The sequence below is a fragment of the Diplotaxodon limnothrissa genome, linkage group LG1, assembly GCF_057381915.1.
Source record: "Diplotaxodon limnothrissa isolate DT_005_m linkage group LG1, D_limnothrissa_male_GT1.1, whole genome shotgun sequence".
Classification (NCBI taxonomy): Eukaryota; Metazoa; Chordata; class Actinopteri; order Cichliformes; family Cichlidae; genus Diplotaxodon; species Diplotaxodon limnothrissa.
Window position 1 is genome coordinate 32,124,668 of NC_140596.1, and position 17,049 is coordinate 32,141,716.

General features: G+C 41.0%; 1 protein-coding gene across 2 annotated transcripts in view; it reads left to right on the forward strand.

Annotated features, from left to right (window-relative positions):
- Nucleotides 1-17,049, forward strand: part of tspan4a (tetraspanin 4a) — a 180,753-nt gene that overhangs the window by 39,660 nt on the left and 124,044 nt on the right. Inside the window, exon 2 of one of the 2 annotated variants that reach the window (XM_085357304.1) lies at nucleotides 7,725-7,804. In XM_085357304.1, the coding sequence (XP_085213430.1) occupies nucleotides 7,742-7,804 (63 nt within the window). In that variant the 5' untranslated portion in view covers nucleotides 7,725-7,741. Of the gene's footprint in view, nucleotides 1-7,483; nucleotides 7,805-17,049 lie in introns of those variants that run through there. The other variant, XM_085357296.1, reaches the window with a different exon arrangement.

The window sequence follows — 17,049 nt, forward strand, 5'->3', positions numbered from 1 at the left end:
GGAAATAGCCATTGAGCGCTTATCTGTAGTTTGTGAAGCCCTTTTTAGGGGCTTTACATGTTAGCATGATTGCTTGGCATCATCTGAAGTGGCTACATTTGGAAGAGGTGCTACATTATCAAAACACTCACAAGATCTGGTTGTAAGATGCATCTATACTGCATGAGAGCATTACTTGGATATGTTATCCATCCATCCATCTATTCATCAGATCACCAGTCAAAGGACTAATGCTAACTTTCACATCTATGGCCAATTTAGAATCACCAGATAACCCAGCGAGCATGTGTTTAGAATACATCCATGCCAGGCTATTTAGGGCCTTTTTGGAATGACTTTGCATGCTCTCCCAGGGCCCAGGGTGGAACAGTGGTGCAAGAAGGTCCTGGAGTTGAATCCAGATACCAGAAATCTTGTCAATTACGGGTAAATAAAAATTAAATAGAATTTTACTCACCAAAACTGGACCATGGGCTTCTTGGATGACCTATACCACACATGAGACCATTTTGCATGTGCTTTGGCACAAAAGGCACCAAAGCTACAAACACTGTTGAATTAGTTCAGGTAAATCCTAGCAGACAGCAAGCAGCCTAGTTGGCACCCACATCTCACCCATTCCCTGATTAAAGTGAGAGGTTATTAAAAATAATCACAGCCTCGTGAGCAGGAAAATTAGAGGAAGAGACCAGGCTGTAAACATAGGGTGCCTATAGGGACCCAACTTCAAGTACCCATTCAAGGAACAACAGTTTTTGGCACGTCAATGATCTACTTTTTAACCCCAGCGGTTGGTTTCTGTTTAATAATGACAATTTTTGTGTCCAGTTTGATTTTAGCCTTACTGATGTTTTTTAAGTACATTATGATTTTTGCATCTCATTCACACATTTACTTGAGCCCTGTTTTGTAAACTCTCAATGATTTTTAAAGAAAATAAACAGGCTGCTTTAAAGTAAGAATAAAAAGTGTGAAAGTTTGACCGTCCAAAAACTGCATTATCTTAAAAGTGTGAAGTGAAATGTTTTTTGTGATTGCATAAGCTTAAATTCTACCAGGCAAACAGCTCTAAATAATTTGCCAGGCTTCTGGAAAGGCCATTCTCATTTCATATGCTCATATTACTGCTCTGTGCGCACTGCAGTCATCCTTGTAGACTGTTTTGTCATTTAGTGGAGATATTCATAGGAGACTCATACTCCAGCTTTAAACAAGGGAAAGCAAGCCAGACTCCTACCCCTTTATGGCTGCACGGAGACCGGAGTGCAGCGCAGCGCACTTTGTGCATCTGACTGAGCAAGGCTGTCCGTTCATATTATGCTTTCACATTACAACGATCCATAAAGCGTTTTAATGTGGGCCCATCTACAAACCTTCAGTCTGAATAAAGCTAAATTACATCATGCTGCTTGCCATGCTTCTGTTTCCCCATGCATTCGTACATGGTGAGGAGTTCAAAGTCACCGTGAGCCCTGTAGTGCCAATGCACCCAGTGAGTCTACGATGAAGCTGTTTGTAAGTGGAAATATAGACCTGAAGTGGAATCCACTTTACTGCTGCACTTGCTGAAGTTTCCTGCTGCATGATTCATTTCAGTCTGTATATTTAATGAAAGTGACAGCAGATTGCACCAATTAGTGGGATAACTGACGTAAAAGTAAGATGAACCACATTCTGTGTAAATATTTTTTCCCCTTACATGCTGTGATTGATAAATATATAATAAATGGTATAAATATGCTCAAAGAGAGAGAGAGAGAGAGAGATGTGGTAGTTTATATTTGGAGGAAAAAAAGAAATGAATTTATACGTTTCTTGTTGAACCCGTAAAACCTCATCTACAGACATTTTACTGGATCGTGTGTTACAACATTAGCACGACACATGAATGTCCATCTGTCACTGTGATGTTTTTTAGTTTTATTGTCCAGGTTCTTTCTAGCTTTGTGTTTTTGTCTATCTTTGGAGTAGGGTTCTGTATTCTCCTGCAATTTATCTTTCTGTTATATGTTGTTTATTTTCTTATGCCTGATACAAGTTCTTCATGGTGTTGTTATTTCATCCTTTCAGTTCGGAGCTTCTGTTTTGTAGATCCTTAGTAGGGCTGAACGATTATGGAAAATAATCTAATTGCGATTTTTTTGCCCCAATATTGCGATTGCGATGCGATATGCGATTATTTTTTAAGGTCTTTGTCTTCTGTATTATTAAACAAAGACAAGCAATACATCATATAGTATGGCCAATACTATATTACATTAATTTTAAACTGTTCTTTCCTGGAAGACAGACCTCTGTTTTATGATGACATGAGGTGATGCATGAATTGATGACTGACATTTTTATTTAACTTCTTCAATCACAACAGTATATTTGAACATACACAATAGTTTATTTTTAGCTTACAAACATCTGAGCATAAAGTGCTGACAAGGAACCCTGGTGTAAACATTAAAATGAAAGTCAGTACAATGTGCAGATTGCAGAAATATATATAAAAAAAATCAGTGGCTTTACCACACTCAGTTTTTCGACATCTGTGAACTACTAGACAGTCATTCAATTAAAAAATAATATTAAATAAATAAAACTAATAAATAAAAAATACACACATCTTACTGATCTCTGCAGTCAGTAACATTACACATAAAGTGCAAACATAATAGCAATTGTATAAACACACACACAAACACGCCTTTAAAATTTAAAGGCGTGAAATTGGACGGTCTAGCCTTCTGATTAGCGTCACCGCTGTCTCGGTGGAGTTTAATAAACTCGGCCGTCTGCTTCTTGCTATCTAAAATATAACCAGACACTGGTGTAAATTCTCGACTGTCTCATACTTCTGTTTAATAAGTTTTCTGTTTGACGTTTAGTCAGCTGTGTGAAAACCAAGGAGGAACCCACCCGGGGGATTAATAAAGTTTTATTTTATCTAATCTAATAACTTTAATCTCAGCCAAACCGATTTACTCACAAACAAACAAAACACTGAAAAAAGCCCAACAATAACATTTTTAGGTTGTCTAAGTGACTTATATATTACGTTTAACCCGAGCAGCGAAACTCCGCGGTGATCTGAAAATGATGTGCCGGGAGTTGTGCCGTTCTCGGCCGCATCAGTAACCCTCGAGCTCCCGGCTAGCTGTCGAGCTGGTGGGTAGCAGACGCCTCTGAAAACGTCGAAGCACTTTTGCAAATATGGGATATCTTGATAAACCGAGCAGATATTTGATGTTTACACAGCTACTTTCTCGCCTGAAAATATGTTAAAAGTTTATTTTGTGACCCAGAAAGATTAGTATGAGTAATTTTAAAACTTAGTAGCGGCCGCCATTGCTGGAAACTGGAGTTTGGCTGGGCCGCGCTATGAATTCTGGGATATGGTAGTAATTTGGACAGCCTTCGGCGCGTCGCTGTGACGTAATCGGTCTACAAATGCGGCCTCAGGAGGATGCAGCCCATGAATTTGGACATGTCCAGAGTATAATCGCAGCCTTTGCGGTTAGAAAATTGCACTTGATCATGTCGCGATATTATCGCAAATGCGATATATCGTTCAGCCCTAATCCTTAGGTTCATTCTGTTAATCCCCCTTTGTTTCCCCATTCTGTTCCTCTGCAGTCTTTTGTCTGTGTTTGTCTTTTTGTCTTGTTCCCTCATTTTGTTGTGTCAAATAATCGTCTCTTCAATCAGTTGTGTTGCACTCTTCCTGTTTTATTTTGCTAAGTGTTGTTCAGTTTAAGTCCCTCTTGAGTCTTCATGTTAGTAACTCTCGGCTATGTTCTCACCTGTTCTCTCTCATCTCAATATCTTGTAAGTGTATGTTGTCCGAGTGTCCCTTTGTCCTTTCTCGTGTACTCCCTCATGATTGTGTCTCCCTGCTCTTGGTTTCCTAGTTTTCAGTTCTGTTCGGATTTTTGAGTTCATCCCTTGTCTCCCGAGTCCTGCATCTGGGACCACGTCCTGCCTTTCTGTGTGACTATTATATATATTATATTCAGTGAATTTTAATGCATTTGTCACAGGCTGGGTCTCCGACCCAGCACTTTGAGCTTTCTTTGTATTGTTCTCATTTTTTGAGATGTTGTTAGTTTTGTGGTATTTCCTATTTGCCTTTAGTTTAGGCAGTTATTGTTCCTGGGTTTTCTGTTTGAGTTCTTGCATTATTCATCACGTATTTGGTATGTTAAGTTTGTATTGTCATGTCTAGATTTAGTGTTTCCTGTTTTATTCTGACAGTGTCATGTGTTCTTTGGTCATTGTATTTAGTTTCACTCCTCCTGGTCCTGTCATTAGATTCATGTCAGTCAGCTGTTTCCTCATGTGTCGCCACTTCCCCTGATCACCTCATGTCTGTATTTAAGCCTTTTGTTTTCTTCATGCCATTGTCAGTTCGTCTGTTTATTCTCACCAGAGTCATAGTCATAGCCTGTTTATTTTTCCACCTCGGTCATAGTTATAGTTTTTGGTCTTAGTACCTTTAGTGTTTTGTTTCTTAGTGTTTTGTCAGTTCAGTGTTTTGTTTCTTAGTGTTTTGCCTGTTTGCTTTGGTCTCTTGGTTCATTTCCTGCCGTCATCGCAATAAAGGTTCACTTTTCTGTTAATCATTACTATTCCTCGTCATCATCTGCTTTTGGGTCCTGTTTCCGCACACATCGGCGCACCCCGCCGTGACAGCATTTGGAATAGTCTGTTGCTTTAGCAAATGCCATTGCTCACAAATCCAGGAAATCTTCTGTTAGATGATGAATAACTCCACAGCAATGCAAATGCAGTTGGATCATCAGAGTTGCAGCAGAAGTGTTTGTGTAGATCTTGTTGGTGAAGATGAAAACCAAGCAAAGAAAGCCTGCCACCCCTGCTGAAAGCAGATGGAAGGGGAAACGTAAAATATCACGTGACAGTCATGTGATAGCATGTATAGATAGAGGGCACACTTTGCTGTGACATCAACAGCTGCAAGTAATTAAAGCTTCACTGACTGGAACGTCATTCCTTATGCTGCACTGGTTATTAAAATCGCAACGTTCGGATGTGAAGATTAAGTGCTTAAAATATATATATATATATATATTTTTTTTTACAACAGCAGCCAACTCAGATATGATATTTGCACTTTGGCTTTACTTCATGTTGCTTAACAAGGTCTGCCCTTGTTTTTCTTTTCATGGATAAAGGGTATTTTTTCCTACTCTTTCACACCTGACAAAATTTTGATGAAAACACTAGTAGCCCAAAAATCTTTTCAACAACGTCAGTCATTCAGTAAGCCAAATTCATTCTCCTAGCATAGGCTGCCGCTGCCTCTGCGCTCTGACCAAAATACACACAGGAGACAAAACAAAAATCCATTAAATAGTTGATGCAGCCTTGAATAAAGTCAGTACCTCTGAAGCTTTGAAATGTCTCTGTGGACTCATAAAACCAGTGACCCAGATGGCTCCCAGGTTGTGGGGAGCATGCAGTTACACTATTTTGTGTGAATGTCAGCGGCCGTGTGTGCCTTCGCACACACAGAGACACACTTTAGGTGAGTTGTTTGTCGTGTGAAAATCCGTGCAGTGCGAGGCTACGCACACAGATATTGTATGACCCAAGTTCAGGTCCAGAGAGAGACAGAGGGAGAGAGGAACATGACTGAAGTGAAGCGTGAAGAGAGCAGCCTGGGTTGTGAGCAAGAACAACCTCTGCATGTGGAATGAGTTCCAGGCGGGAGGCAGAGAGGAGAGGAGGAGGAAGCACTAGTGCAAGTGCAGCAAGCTTCTCAGCACTGGTATGTTAACAACACGCCAGGTTTTGTGTGCGCCTCTGTGTGCACGTACATCGTGTGTGCGTGAGAGAGAGAGAGAGAGAGTTATCTAGTAGATGGTAGGGTATGATTGCCGTGTGCACGAGGGAGGATGGAGCTGCGAGGCACTGATTGGTTGGCACTCTCATAGGGTGTGGCCAGAATGTGAATGACTGCTCCTGCCTTTCGCGCTGCCAGGTTTTGGGGACAGTTTCTGAGGAGGGATGGGGTGTGTGAGACTGTGTGTGTGGAGGAGAGAGCATTGGAGCCTGTGAGAGAAGGCAGGAAAGAAAAAGGGAAAGGGGGGGCAGGAGGACAGAGAGAGAGAAAGAGAACAGGAGCTTGTGAAGAGAGGGAGGGAGGGAGCTTCAGGCAGCGAGGCTGGACTACCGCTCAAACACTGCAGTCTTTCTTTTGCTTCTCTGAGGAAGCTGTCTTTCTCTTCTCGCTGCCTGTCTCTCCTTCTTGCTGCTTCTTCTCTCGCTGCTTGGCCATGACCCTGGTGGACACCTTGATCTCCTTGCCCACCTAGAGAAGAGGAGAGAAAACGCTGTAGCGGAGGAGGGAGACGAGAGGAGGGGACAACCGCACACTTTGCTTCTCTGATGAGAGTCTGGAAATTAATTAACCACCATCAGCACAGGGGGGGGAGAGCAGAGAGGGGCTCAGGATTAGAATAAGAGGGAGTTGAAGAGAGTGATTTGTTAGATGAGAGTGGAGAGACGCAGAACAACCCCTAGACACTTTTCAGAGACAAAAGGTTCAAGTTAGGGCAGGAACTAAAGAAGCAAGGAGGAAATTGGGCAAGGCAGGAATTCCACAGGGATACAAATTGAAGAAGCCAAAGAATGGTCTGCTCATCAGCGTCATTCATCCTTTCATGCCTTCTTCCATTCTTCCTCTCACATCCATAACACCATTCTTCCCGCTCGCCTCCTTTTCTATCTTAGTTCTTTTTTTTTTTTGCTCCGTGCATGTCAGCAAAAGCACATCGCCAGTCACATGCCGAACACTCAGACGCAACTAAGACCAGAGAGTAGTGTTTCATTCTCAGCGGACATGCGCTCTGTCTCTGAGTAAAAGAAGTTGATTAACCAAAGCAGGGGTGCTGTTATTTGCCAGCCAGGAAGCACCTGCTCAGGAATTTCTCATGAGACCAGGTAGGACCATTTCTGGATCATTTTGGCAAGCCCAAGGCGCTAGAGAGGTCAAACTCTCCAAGCATTTACCTGATTGAACCTTTATGAGATGAAACTGCAGATCAGCTTATCTGGGAGCATCACACCTGTGTGCGAGGGATTAAAGAGATAGGGATGTGCAGATGTGTACGTGTATGTTGGGATTATGTCCTAAATGTTCAGATTTACACAGATGTTGTGGCAGGATTATGCAAACTGTCCTGCAGAATATATAATATATAAGATTCAAAAATAGCAAGTCGGTTGAAGTGAATGGCAGCATATTGTTTTCTCTCAGATTACATCAGATCACGTGTGATCCCACTCTGGGTATAATTAAATCAGTAGTTCAGGAGTTTAATTATTTTGAGGCTAGGTTAGAAATACTACTGAAATCCATCTCGCAGCCCCCCCTCAGTGGAATACCTCTTTGTCCCTCGCTGTGGACTTTGTTCAGACCTGAAGTGCACAGAGTGACTATTAAAGACTCCTAAAGGCTCATTCAGCTTCCATTATGAGACGCTCGAGCACAGACGAGACTCCATATCGGCGCAGTCCATCTCTGGACAGCAAACCTGACACGCCGCCGTTCACTTCTGGGTTTCACCGCTTTAGCGGAGAGTTCGAGTATAAGCGGCCACCGTTTGCGTTCGGCTTTCACACGACAAAGGGGCCGCAAACATCCAAGGGACGCTATGCCCAGGGCAAGAAGTATGTGGTGTTTTACCTGGACCTCTCCTTCATATTCCTCCTAGAACTGCGGCGCTGCAGGATGGCTGAGGGTTGCATGATGGCCCTGCGATATGGAATGGTCTTCTTCAATCTCCTCTTCTGGGTGAGTTCTGTCTTTTAAAAAAATATATATATATATTTTTATATATATATGTAAACATATATATACATATATATATAAATATATGTATTCTTGTGCATGACTTTTGAAGAGGGGAGACTGTTTGTTTTGCTGAAAGTGATACTTTGCTTCCTCGCCTCAGATTTTTCTTACCCCGTTTTTTTTTTTTTTTTTCCAAAGGAGCTCTCTTATGCATGTCTTTGTAACCACAGTGATGTTAGAGGAGTGAGGAGGGGGCAGAGTTGAGAGAAAGAGACAGATCATGCATTTAGATCATGTGTACAAAGCCCACTGTGTGGGTGAGTGGAGCCTTTTCTGCTCCCTATACAGTTCGTTGAGTGTGGGTGTGCACTGCATTGTTTGCCGTGTTAAGCTGTGACACATTTGGAGCTTGCATTATGTGTACACTAGTTAATCACAGAGTTACCATTGTGTTATAATTCTTCACCTACCTCTGCCTCGCCCTCCTCCCCATACAGCAGCACTTCTTAGTTCACCAAGGCATCTGCTGTCAGTCTGCTCAGTTCAGTTGATCGTATCTTTTTGCTGTGGGTTGAGGGTTGAGCTCCGCTGTGTCTGCCTGTCTCGATCCATCTCTGATAGCCCCCGTTACCGATCACTTGCATTTTCATTGTGAAGTCTGTCATGTTCCCCAGCTGTAAAGATTTCAAGCTCGTGTTGTTTTTTTTCCCTCGCAGACTCCTGTTGTGCACTCACTTGCAACTTCTTGGAGAGCTTTATGGGGTTTTTGGCCTCTGTGGTTACCTTTCTGGGATTACTTTGATTTGTCATACGTCTGCTCTTATTGGTAACAGAATGAGATGAGGCCTTGGGCACTGAAATGCAATCTAGCTGCCAAGATGCAATCTCCCTCAAGGAATGAGTGACCTTTTCACCTCTACATCTTCAGTCAGCTATAAACGGCTGTCAGAGAAGGGTCGCGGTATTTGTTATTAGCACTCAGTGTGCATGTGTGACTGTGTGTGTGTTGCCACTGGGGATAAATAATGACCACTTGACCGAGGGTAGCTATAACCTGTTTCTGATAAGCCAGTTGTATTTGGTAAGAACAGAAGAGCTCTGCCAATTTAAAACTAAGGATGGTACATTTTGACTGTTTCGTCCCAAACTTTTTGCAGATGATTTTTAAATTTTAAGGGGATACTTCAGATTCTTAAATTTGAATATTTTTTACATTGTAATGTGGATGTCAAACTCAATGTATGTGGGCCACATACAGTCCACTTTAATCTTAAGTGAAGTGAAACTGGCCCTTTCGGTTGGTGTAAAGAACTTTTTACTATATATTTATTTATAAATATGCAATTTCAATGATATGTCTCAGTTTTTCGATATGTTAAAGAAATGCTGCTGCAGTAAATTAATGTGGCAGCACAAGTCTTTGGGCTTAAATTGTAATAATTTAATGTGTAAAATCATGGCACAAGCTCTGTTAGCTCATTGCTCACAGCTTTTTTTTTAGTTCACAGAAAGTGCTCTATTTTTACACAGTGGCTCTATTTTCATCGATAGAGAAAAAAACAAAACAAACAATAATTTTTCTCTCATTTAGTTGTTTATTCATTACTTAACCACTTTGCTGTAGCATGAATGGCCTTGGGGGAGGTCTTTACCAGTTGAAAAAGCTGTAAAATGTAGGAAATTACTGTTAATATTCATGCTTTTTCCAAAGCCCTCCAGTGGGCCAAATTGAAGTTGTCACCAGAATGATTCTGGCCCCAGGGCCTTATGTTTGACACCCCTTGCATAGATTGTATGAACAGTGTCCTGATGAAAATATATTTGCCCTTTACTTTCACTTTCAGAAGGAAAAACAATGTGACAGTTTACATCCTGCCTGAAAACAAAGCTCTCAATAGCTCTTTCCCTCTCTTACAGTAGACTATTTATATTTATAAGATTACCAGGTGAACTGGAGGTGGGAAATTATTTGTCTCAAAGTTTCATGGCATTAACACTTCTATAAATAAGTGTTATAGGTTAACCTATAGGTGCATAGGTTTCTTCAGGTGTCGAAACAAACTTAAATATATGAGACTAATGTGTGCAAATAGAGCGACATAAATAGCAGCTCTGTGCAGTGAGAAGAAAGGTGTGGTCGTATTTCACTGAGCGGTGTTAATATATTTATATGCTACCCACCGTGTTAATATAGCGGTGTTAATATGCTACCCACCGTTTTTAATGCACCAAGACTTGAGGCTTCTGCACAGTGCTTGACAAACTGATCCACTGAGGAAATCATCTCTTAAGGTGGCATTATTGCTTATTTGCCACAGTCTGACAGCAAAGTGGTTGGCATTGATGTTTCCATTGACAAAGTTATTTCACGTTGTTAAAGGCGTAATAGAACAGACCGGTGTTTTGAATCAAATTATATTTAGTAATTTTATTATCCAAAATGTTTTGAAGAAATATCAAATCTGGGTTTTTTGGGGGTTATTAACAGTCATTTTTATTTGCCAGTGAATGGGGCCATATCTCCTTTACCCATGCCAGCCAGTGCCAGTTGACTGATCTGATCCTAGCAACTAATATTGAATTTGCCAACACTACTTTCTGCTGTTTCTTTGGAAACGTTTGAGCTTTTTGAATTAAACCTTGTCAATGTGTCAGTGTACGTGATTTGCCAGAGTCACATCAGATACATTTTTAACTTACAATCAAGTGAAAACATCTTCCATGACCCTACGCTGTGGTACTTCACAACATCGACAAACTACAGCTTTTGTCATTGTTTTGAACCCTATCAGCAAAAAAAAAAAAAAAAAAAAAATGCAGACTTTAACATTTTTTTCTTATTCCATAATTAAAGTGTTTTCCTCCAAGGAAATAATGAAACAGGTTATTTGTCCCTAAATGATGTTAAAGGTTTGGTTAGACTTAAGTCAGGAGGCAGAGGTTGGTGGTTAAATCGCTGGCTCCAAGATACCGAACCCTCTGATGCATCTATGTGAGTGAGCTTAGGTATAGTAAAGGGTTCTGTGTGTCAGTGGGTGAATGAGCCTTGTAGTAAAAATGCACTACATAGGTGCCAGTCCATTTACCATTTCGAATTAGGTATAAACAGCTTGATTAGATTTATGAACAAAAGTTCTCCAGTGAAGTCAAAATTTGAGTATTAAAGGTTTTTTTCAGTAAAATGTGTTTTTTTTTTTTTGTTGTTTTTTTGTCAACCCGTCCATCCACCTCGATATCCTTCCTTACAAAATACGTCTTCTCTTACTAAACTGGCACTTGTTCCTAATGTGGGCATCAGAGGGTTTTTTCATAATAAAATGCAACTTTGAGGCATATTAAGCTGCTTGCTGTCAACAATAACAAGTTTTCTACATTGCATCTCAATGCACCACTAATATACTTCTACATCGAGCTACTCAGGTATGAATTTTCTTCAATTAGCAGAGAAAATAATAGTCTTCCATTTAAAAACAATTAAAGTATTACAGAGAACGACAGGAACCATGTGAAGAGCACTTCTCTCATTTTAAAATACATTTTTATAATTCTCCATAAAAGGTGGCGGGCGATAAAGTTTCCATTTAATTACCCCACTTTCCTTGAAATGAGGTTGGAGCGAAACGGTAAATTCCAGTGCGTCAAAGGTAAAATGAGAATATAGAGTGAGGAAAACACACTGATGAAAGATGAGGACTATGACAAAACATATCATGTGTCAGGAGAGGCATCTGGCATAGAAATCTACCCAGTCAAAGAAGCGGTGACCCCTTGTTGCAACATATTTGATTTTAATTAGGAACGAAAGTGGCTTCCTTGAGAAAAATCACCTTTTCCAAGGTGATTTTTTGTTGTATTAAAGTGACCTGAGTGAATTGCAAGGTGAAAATGTTTCTCTGGATGTTAGTTTTGTCCTTAAAGAGCAGCGACTGTAGACATTTAAGTGACAGTTCTCTGTGTTTCCAAATACAAAAAAAAATCAGGAGAAACTTTTCAAACCTTTCCTGCAGACTGGACGTCTTGACTGTTGGGTTTTTTTTGGTACCGAAAACATTTTTTTTTGTCCCAAAATATGACAAAATATTGTCAGACCGCCTCTGCTGGTGTCTGGCCTTGCTTACTGAAATCAGGATTGTTAAAAAAGCTGAAGAGCAGGCCTTGTGGTGTGTAACCCAGCACAGTTTCTCAGAGGAATATTTTCAGGTCAAATGAATACGACACTGCCAAAGATTGAAGGCAGACCTCTTTGCTCTGTTTTATTCTCAGCTTGTTATCACACGGCTCCCTTGTGGTGGGCAGAAACTGACAATCATCTGTGCAGGTCCGAGAGCAGCGGGAGGTGGAGGAGAACCAAACTGTGCTGGAAGAGGCCCGGGTGCTTTTTGTTACTGTGGCTGTTAAAATGGGTGAGAGAGAGAGACGTGAAATGAAAACTTGCTCTGACGTGGCTGCTCAAACATGTAAAAGATTTTGTGTCTGTTTGATGATGGTGTCGATCAGCGGGCATTCATGCTCAGTTGCAGATAACATATTTTTCTGTTGCTGAGACATGCTATTCTTTCCTGTTTTTCTTTGGTTTGCACTGAAGTGGGACACACTCACTTTTTTAAGTGACCGTGGCTGTGCTTACGCTCAGACAATAGAGTCATGGCAGAACAAGCAGAGCCGTCAGGATTTTGCGCCTATGTTGGTATCAAAAACCAAATTGTTCCAAAAGGGAATTGGAAGAGGTCAAGAAGACAAATCTGAAATGGGTTTGTGAGAATAGCTGTAATGATAGAGGCCAGACCTGCTGGTCTGTCACAGATGAAGGAGGTGAGCATGGTTGTAAGAGGTACAGATGATAACAGTAACTATTGGTGGGATAAGTGGCATCCCGCTCAGTAGGCTGGTAGAGCTTTGAAACAGGAGGACAGCGGGGCACATACATCAAACTGCACTATTGTAGCTCATGTGTCACTCTCAGGCCAAATTTTTATTCATGCTTTTTTTGTAACTTACTGATCTTTGAAGGTAAGTTTCCCCAATTTCTCAGTTTGTTCTGTTTTATTTGAACTCAAAAGTCTCCTGTTTTTGTTTTTTCTTAGTTTTTCTCGGATTTTATTTCCCCAAGCAACTGACTTAGAGTCTGTATTTGAGAGTTTTATCACCTCTGTTTACATGAGACAGCATCCTCTTGCAGATCTGTCAGCTCAGACGTTGCTCTGGTAATAGAAAGAGAATAGAAAATGAGGGTGAAAAACACAAATTAGGTCCTAATTATGCTCTTCATTCCACATACAGAGATATGAGTAATTTAGCCTGTAATGTTATAACTGTTATTACTATGTATTATTACAACTTTTTATCTTTTAGTCTCTTAGTTCTTTCTCACAGAGCAGAAATGTGTAACAAAGCCATTAGGATGAATTCTCATTACATGCTTTCATGCCATTAAAAGGTGCATCAGCTTCCAGACTGTCATGGAAACAAGTCTTTTTCTAAGCACTGCATAAAAAGAAAACACAAGATCTGTGTGTGTGTATGTGTGCTTACCTAGTATATGTCACATACTTTAGTGCAAATGAAGCCAACAGTTGCTATCACATCCCATTTGAAATTGGAATCCAGTGACTCTTCACTTACTCAGGGCTACAGTCAGTTACTCTTGTTTTAATTCCCATTACTGTAAGTGTGTGAAAACGAGCTCGGCGCTCTGACCTCGTACGTTAACGTCTGTGTGGGTGGGGAGCAGCCTGGGTATCTCTTCTTCGCAGACAAAATGTCAAACAAATCTATACAAAAAGAGAGAAGCGGATTTCTGTGCTCCAGGACAAATGCTGATTATCCCCTAAATGTAGGAGCAATGACTCCACCATAAAAATGCAAAAATGGGCATCTCGGAAAAATATGCAACAATTCACAACAGCTAATCGTCTTGAGCGGAAACCACCACAGAGCTAGGGGGGAAAAATACATCCCACAGCTGCAAAATACCAAAATAAGACTCATTTACAGCCACTTTTTAATTAATCTTGTTAGCACAAACGTGTCTTTTCCATGCTGCAGGGGTGGGAGGGAGGGGTGGGGGGAATCCACGGCATCAGCAGCAGCAGCAGTAGCGGGTGAGCCTGGGACAGAGGAGGGATAGGAAGAGAAGAGGCAGAAGGAAGAGACGGAAGATGTGTCCTCTGAAGTTGTGTTTACTTGTCATCGTAATGTAGGTCAGAGCCCAACGGAGGATCCATAGATTGCCAGAGTTCTGAATGGGTTGCATCTGTCTCCAGTGATTTAGCCAGATCAATAGAAATGGCCTTTCTACTGATTTGAGATCTGTCCGCCCCGCCCAGGCTCTGCTGCCACACAGTCCATCGATTTGCAGCTGGACCGGAGGGGACGTGCGCAGCATGAGCAGTTCAGATAATAGGTCTGCAGTTTGCATTTGCTGAGTATGGCATGTTTGTGCACACAGCTCACAGGCAGAAAAGTCATTTAATTGTGTGGAAACTTTTTGAAATAGGGAGAGAAGTAGGGAATCTCTCCATTCTTTCCTTTTCTATATGTCATTGTGTTCAAAGATGAAGTCCTACAGTACTGTGCAAAGGTCTTGAGTCACCCCTCGTTTCTTTAGATTTTGTGAGGAAAAATGGGAAATAGATGCAGTGATTTATTGAAACATGCAAACATACACAGAAATATAGTATTTAAAGCAACAGCAGGGATTGTACAGTTTTAGCAATGTAAATGTCAATAATTGGTTTAATCTTTATTCTTCAGTCTGAGCTCTTTGAGCAAAGCTTTCTTGTCATTTCTTTAAGTCTTCAGGAAAAGTTCTCCAGGCTTCTTGAAGGACATTCAAAGCTCTTCTTTGGGTGTTGGCTGCCTTTTTTGTCCTGTTCTCTGTCCCACACCGCTTCAATAATGTTGATATCTGGGCTCTGGGGAGGCCAATCCATGACTGATGGTGTTCCACTGCGTGTTTGGAATCGCTGTCATACTGAAAAAATCAACCCATTGCCAATTAAGTGCTTTCTAGCTGGCATTTCATGGTTGATAAAAATCTTGTGGCACTTTTCTTCTACTATTACACCAGTTTTGATAAGATCCTCAAAACTACTGGCTGAAGTAGAACAGACTAGCCCTTTATTGTCAGTGTGCAAGTAGAACTAAATTGTGGGTGCTCCACTTGATTACTGTGCAAGGAATTTAAATACACAAAACAAGACACATAAAACAATACAAACAACAATTAAAAGTGATTTTCAGTTACATTCTTGAATAATCTCTCTTTCTAAATAGAGGGACAGTAACTGTGTGTGTGTGTGTATGTAAGCGTGTAAAACCCGCAGATAGTCAGATTAACAGTATTTTGTCTCTATCTGCCATTCTGCAATTCATCTCACATAAACAAAAACGTGCGCACAGCGTGACGTGAAAAAAGGCACAAATTGCTTAATTGTTTGCTAAATGTTTGAGGTGTGAACATTTTTCTTGTAAAACAAAGGGGGCCTAGCAAAAAAAAGTTTGGGAACCACTGGCCCAACCTAATAAGGAACACAGTCTGGAAACAATGGGGAACTATATAAACAAGAAACTGTGAACCAGAAATAGAGATAATGAAACTCAGAGGCACTAGGAGAAAAGAACAAACAGAAGAGTATCCAGCTGCAACCCAAAACTCATCATAACCTATAATGAACCATAAAACCTATCGAACAGGAGAACAGAACTATAATACAAAGACACCAAAAAAAGTCCTAATTTAAAATGCGTTCCCTGCTAAATTGTCTGTTATGTGTAGACACAACACTGAGTCATCCCTTGAGTTAGTTGACTTCTCTCTGCTTGAATGATTCATAGGTCAGTGTTAAGTGGTTTAACAAAAGATATTTCTCTGAAAATGGTCAAGTACAAGGACTCAAAATGAGTGACAAAGCAGCCGAAGAAAAACTTTGACTAAACTGCAGAAAACCTAAAAAACTATTTATAAAGACCACTAAAAATTTACAAGCCTGGCAACTCTGATACAAAACACAAAGAATGAGCGTTAGTTCAAGACTTTTGGAGATTATTTTATATAAGCTCAAGTTTTAAGCACTGAAATCACACTGTAGTTTTTAAGGCAGTAGGCATAAAAGAGTTTGAGCAGCGATCATCTGTCAATCAACGAGAGCTGGAAAATAAGGTGTGACACTGTGGGAAAGTATGAGGAGTTGTTCTTTATGGAAAGTAAAAGTCCTGCCTGTGCCAGTTCACCATGTTTTGAGCAAGAAAGTATTACAGGAAAGTTTGACTCCTTGGAAGCAAAAGAAATGAGGGCTTACTCAAGACTTTTGGACTGTAATTATGTGTTTGTGTTTACCCAAAATCAAGTTTTATCACGTCTGACACATCTTTCTTTTTAGTAGTGTAGGCTTCCAAAAACTGGCTCTCTTTTCTTTGTAATTTAGTGATTTGATCTTAAATTTCTTGGTCTTTGCTCCCAGATACAATCAAAATAAACAATATTAAGTCTGATTGAAGGCGTCTCGAAGACTTGGCGTAACGCTGCGAAACAGTCCACGAATGTCTGTTATAACATCGCACCTCCTCTGTTATTTGCAGGAGGCTTTTGCAGGTGTCTTAAAGGCAGGCGTCCCAGCAGCAGCAGAAGAGTCGGCAATTTATCTTGGCTGCCTCCCAGTTTAAATCCTGCTATGACTGCGTAACCTTCGGATATTAATGGGTTTTAGGAATGTCCACATTAAGATCCACATGCTAGCAGGCACTTGTTAGTGAAAGCACAATTCCTCCTCCAGTCCTCAGATGGCCTCACCTGTGCTCTGGTCATCCTCCCAAAGGTCAGTGCCGACAGAGCAGGGAAAGCCTTCTGCTCGCGGTGACGAAGGAGTAGTAGCGCGTTGTGCTTCTGTAATCATGCCTGCTCATTTAAAGTGGTTGTAAAAGGGCATCCATAAATAAATAAATTACCGGGCTAAAACAAGGGCTTTGTCCTGTCCTCGCTTTTCAGTCTTTGTGATCTGCAGCCTCAGGGTTGAGATGCGCCACTGGGACAAAGGGAAGGGTTACAATAGGGAGGGGACTATAAGTGACGAATAAGTGGTTTAGGGTCTCTTCCAACCGCTCCGGATCAACGCGTCCGCTCGCAGGAAAGGCTGGTTTCGGAGATCTGTGAGTAGGCATGGAGAGGGGGGGTGAGAGACAGGGGGACACACATGTTAGACGACCAAGAGGTCAATCTGGACATTTGCTTCTGTTTACATCTCAAT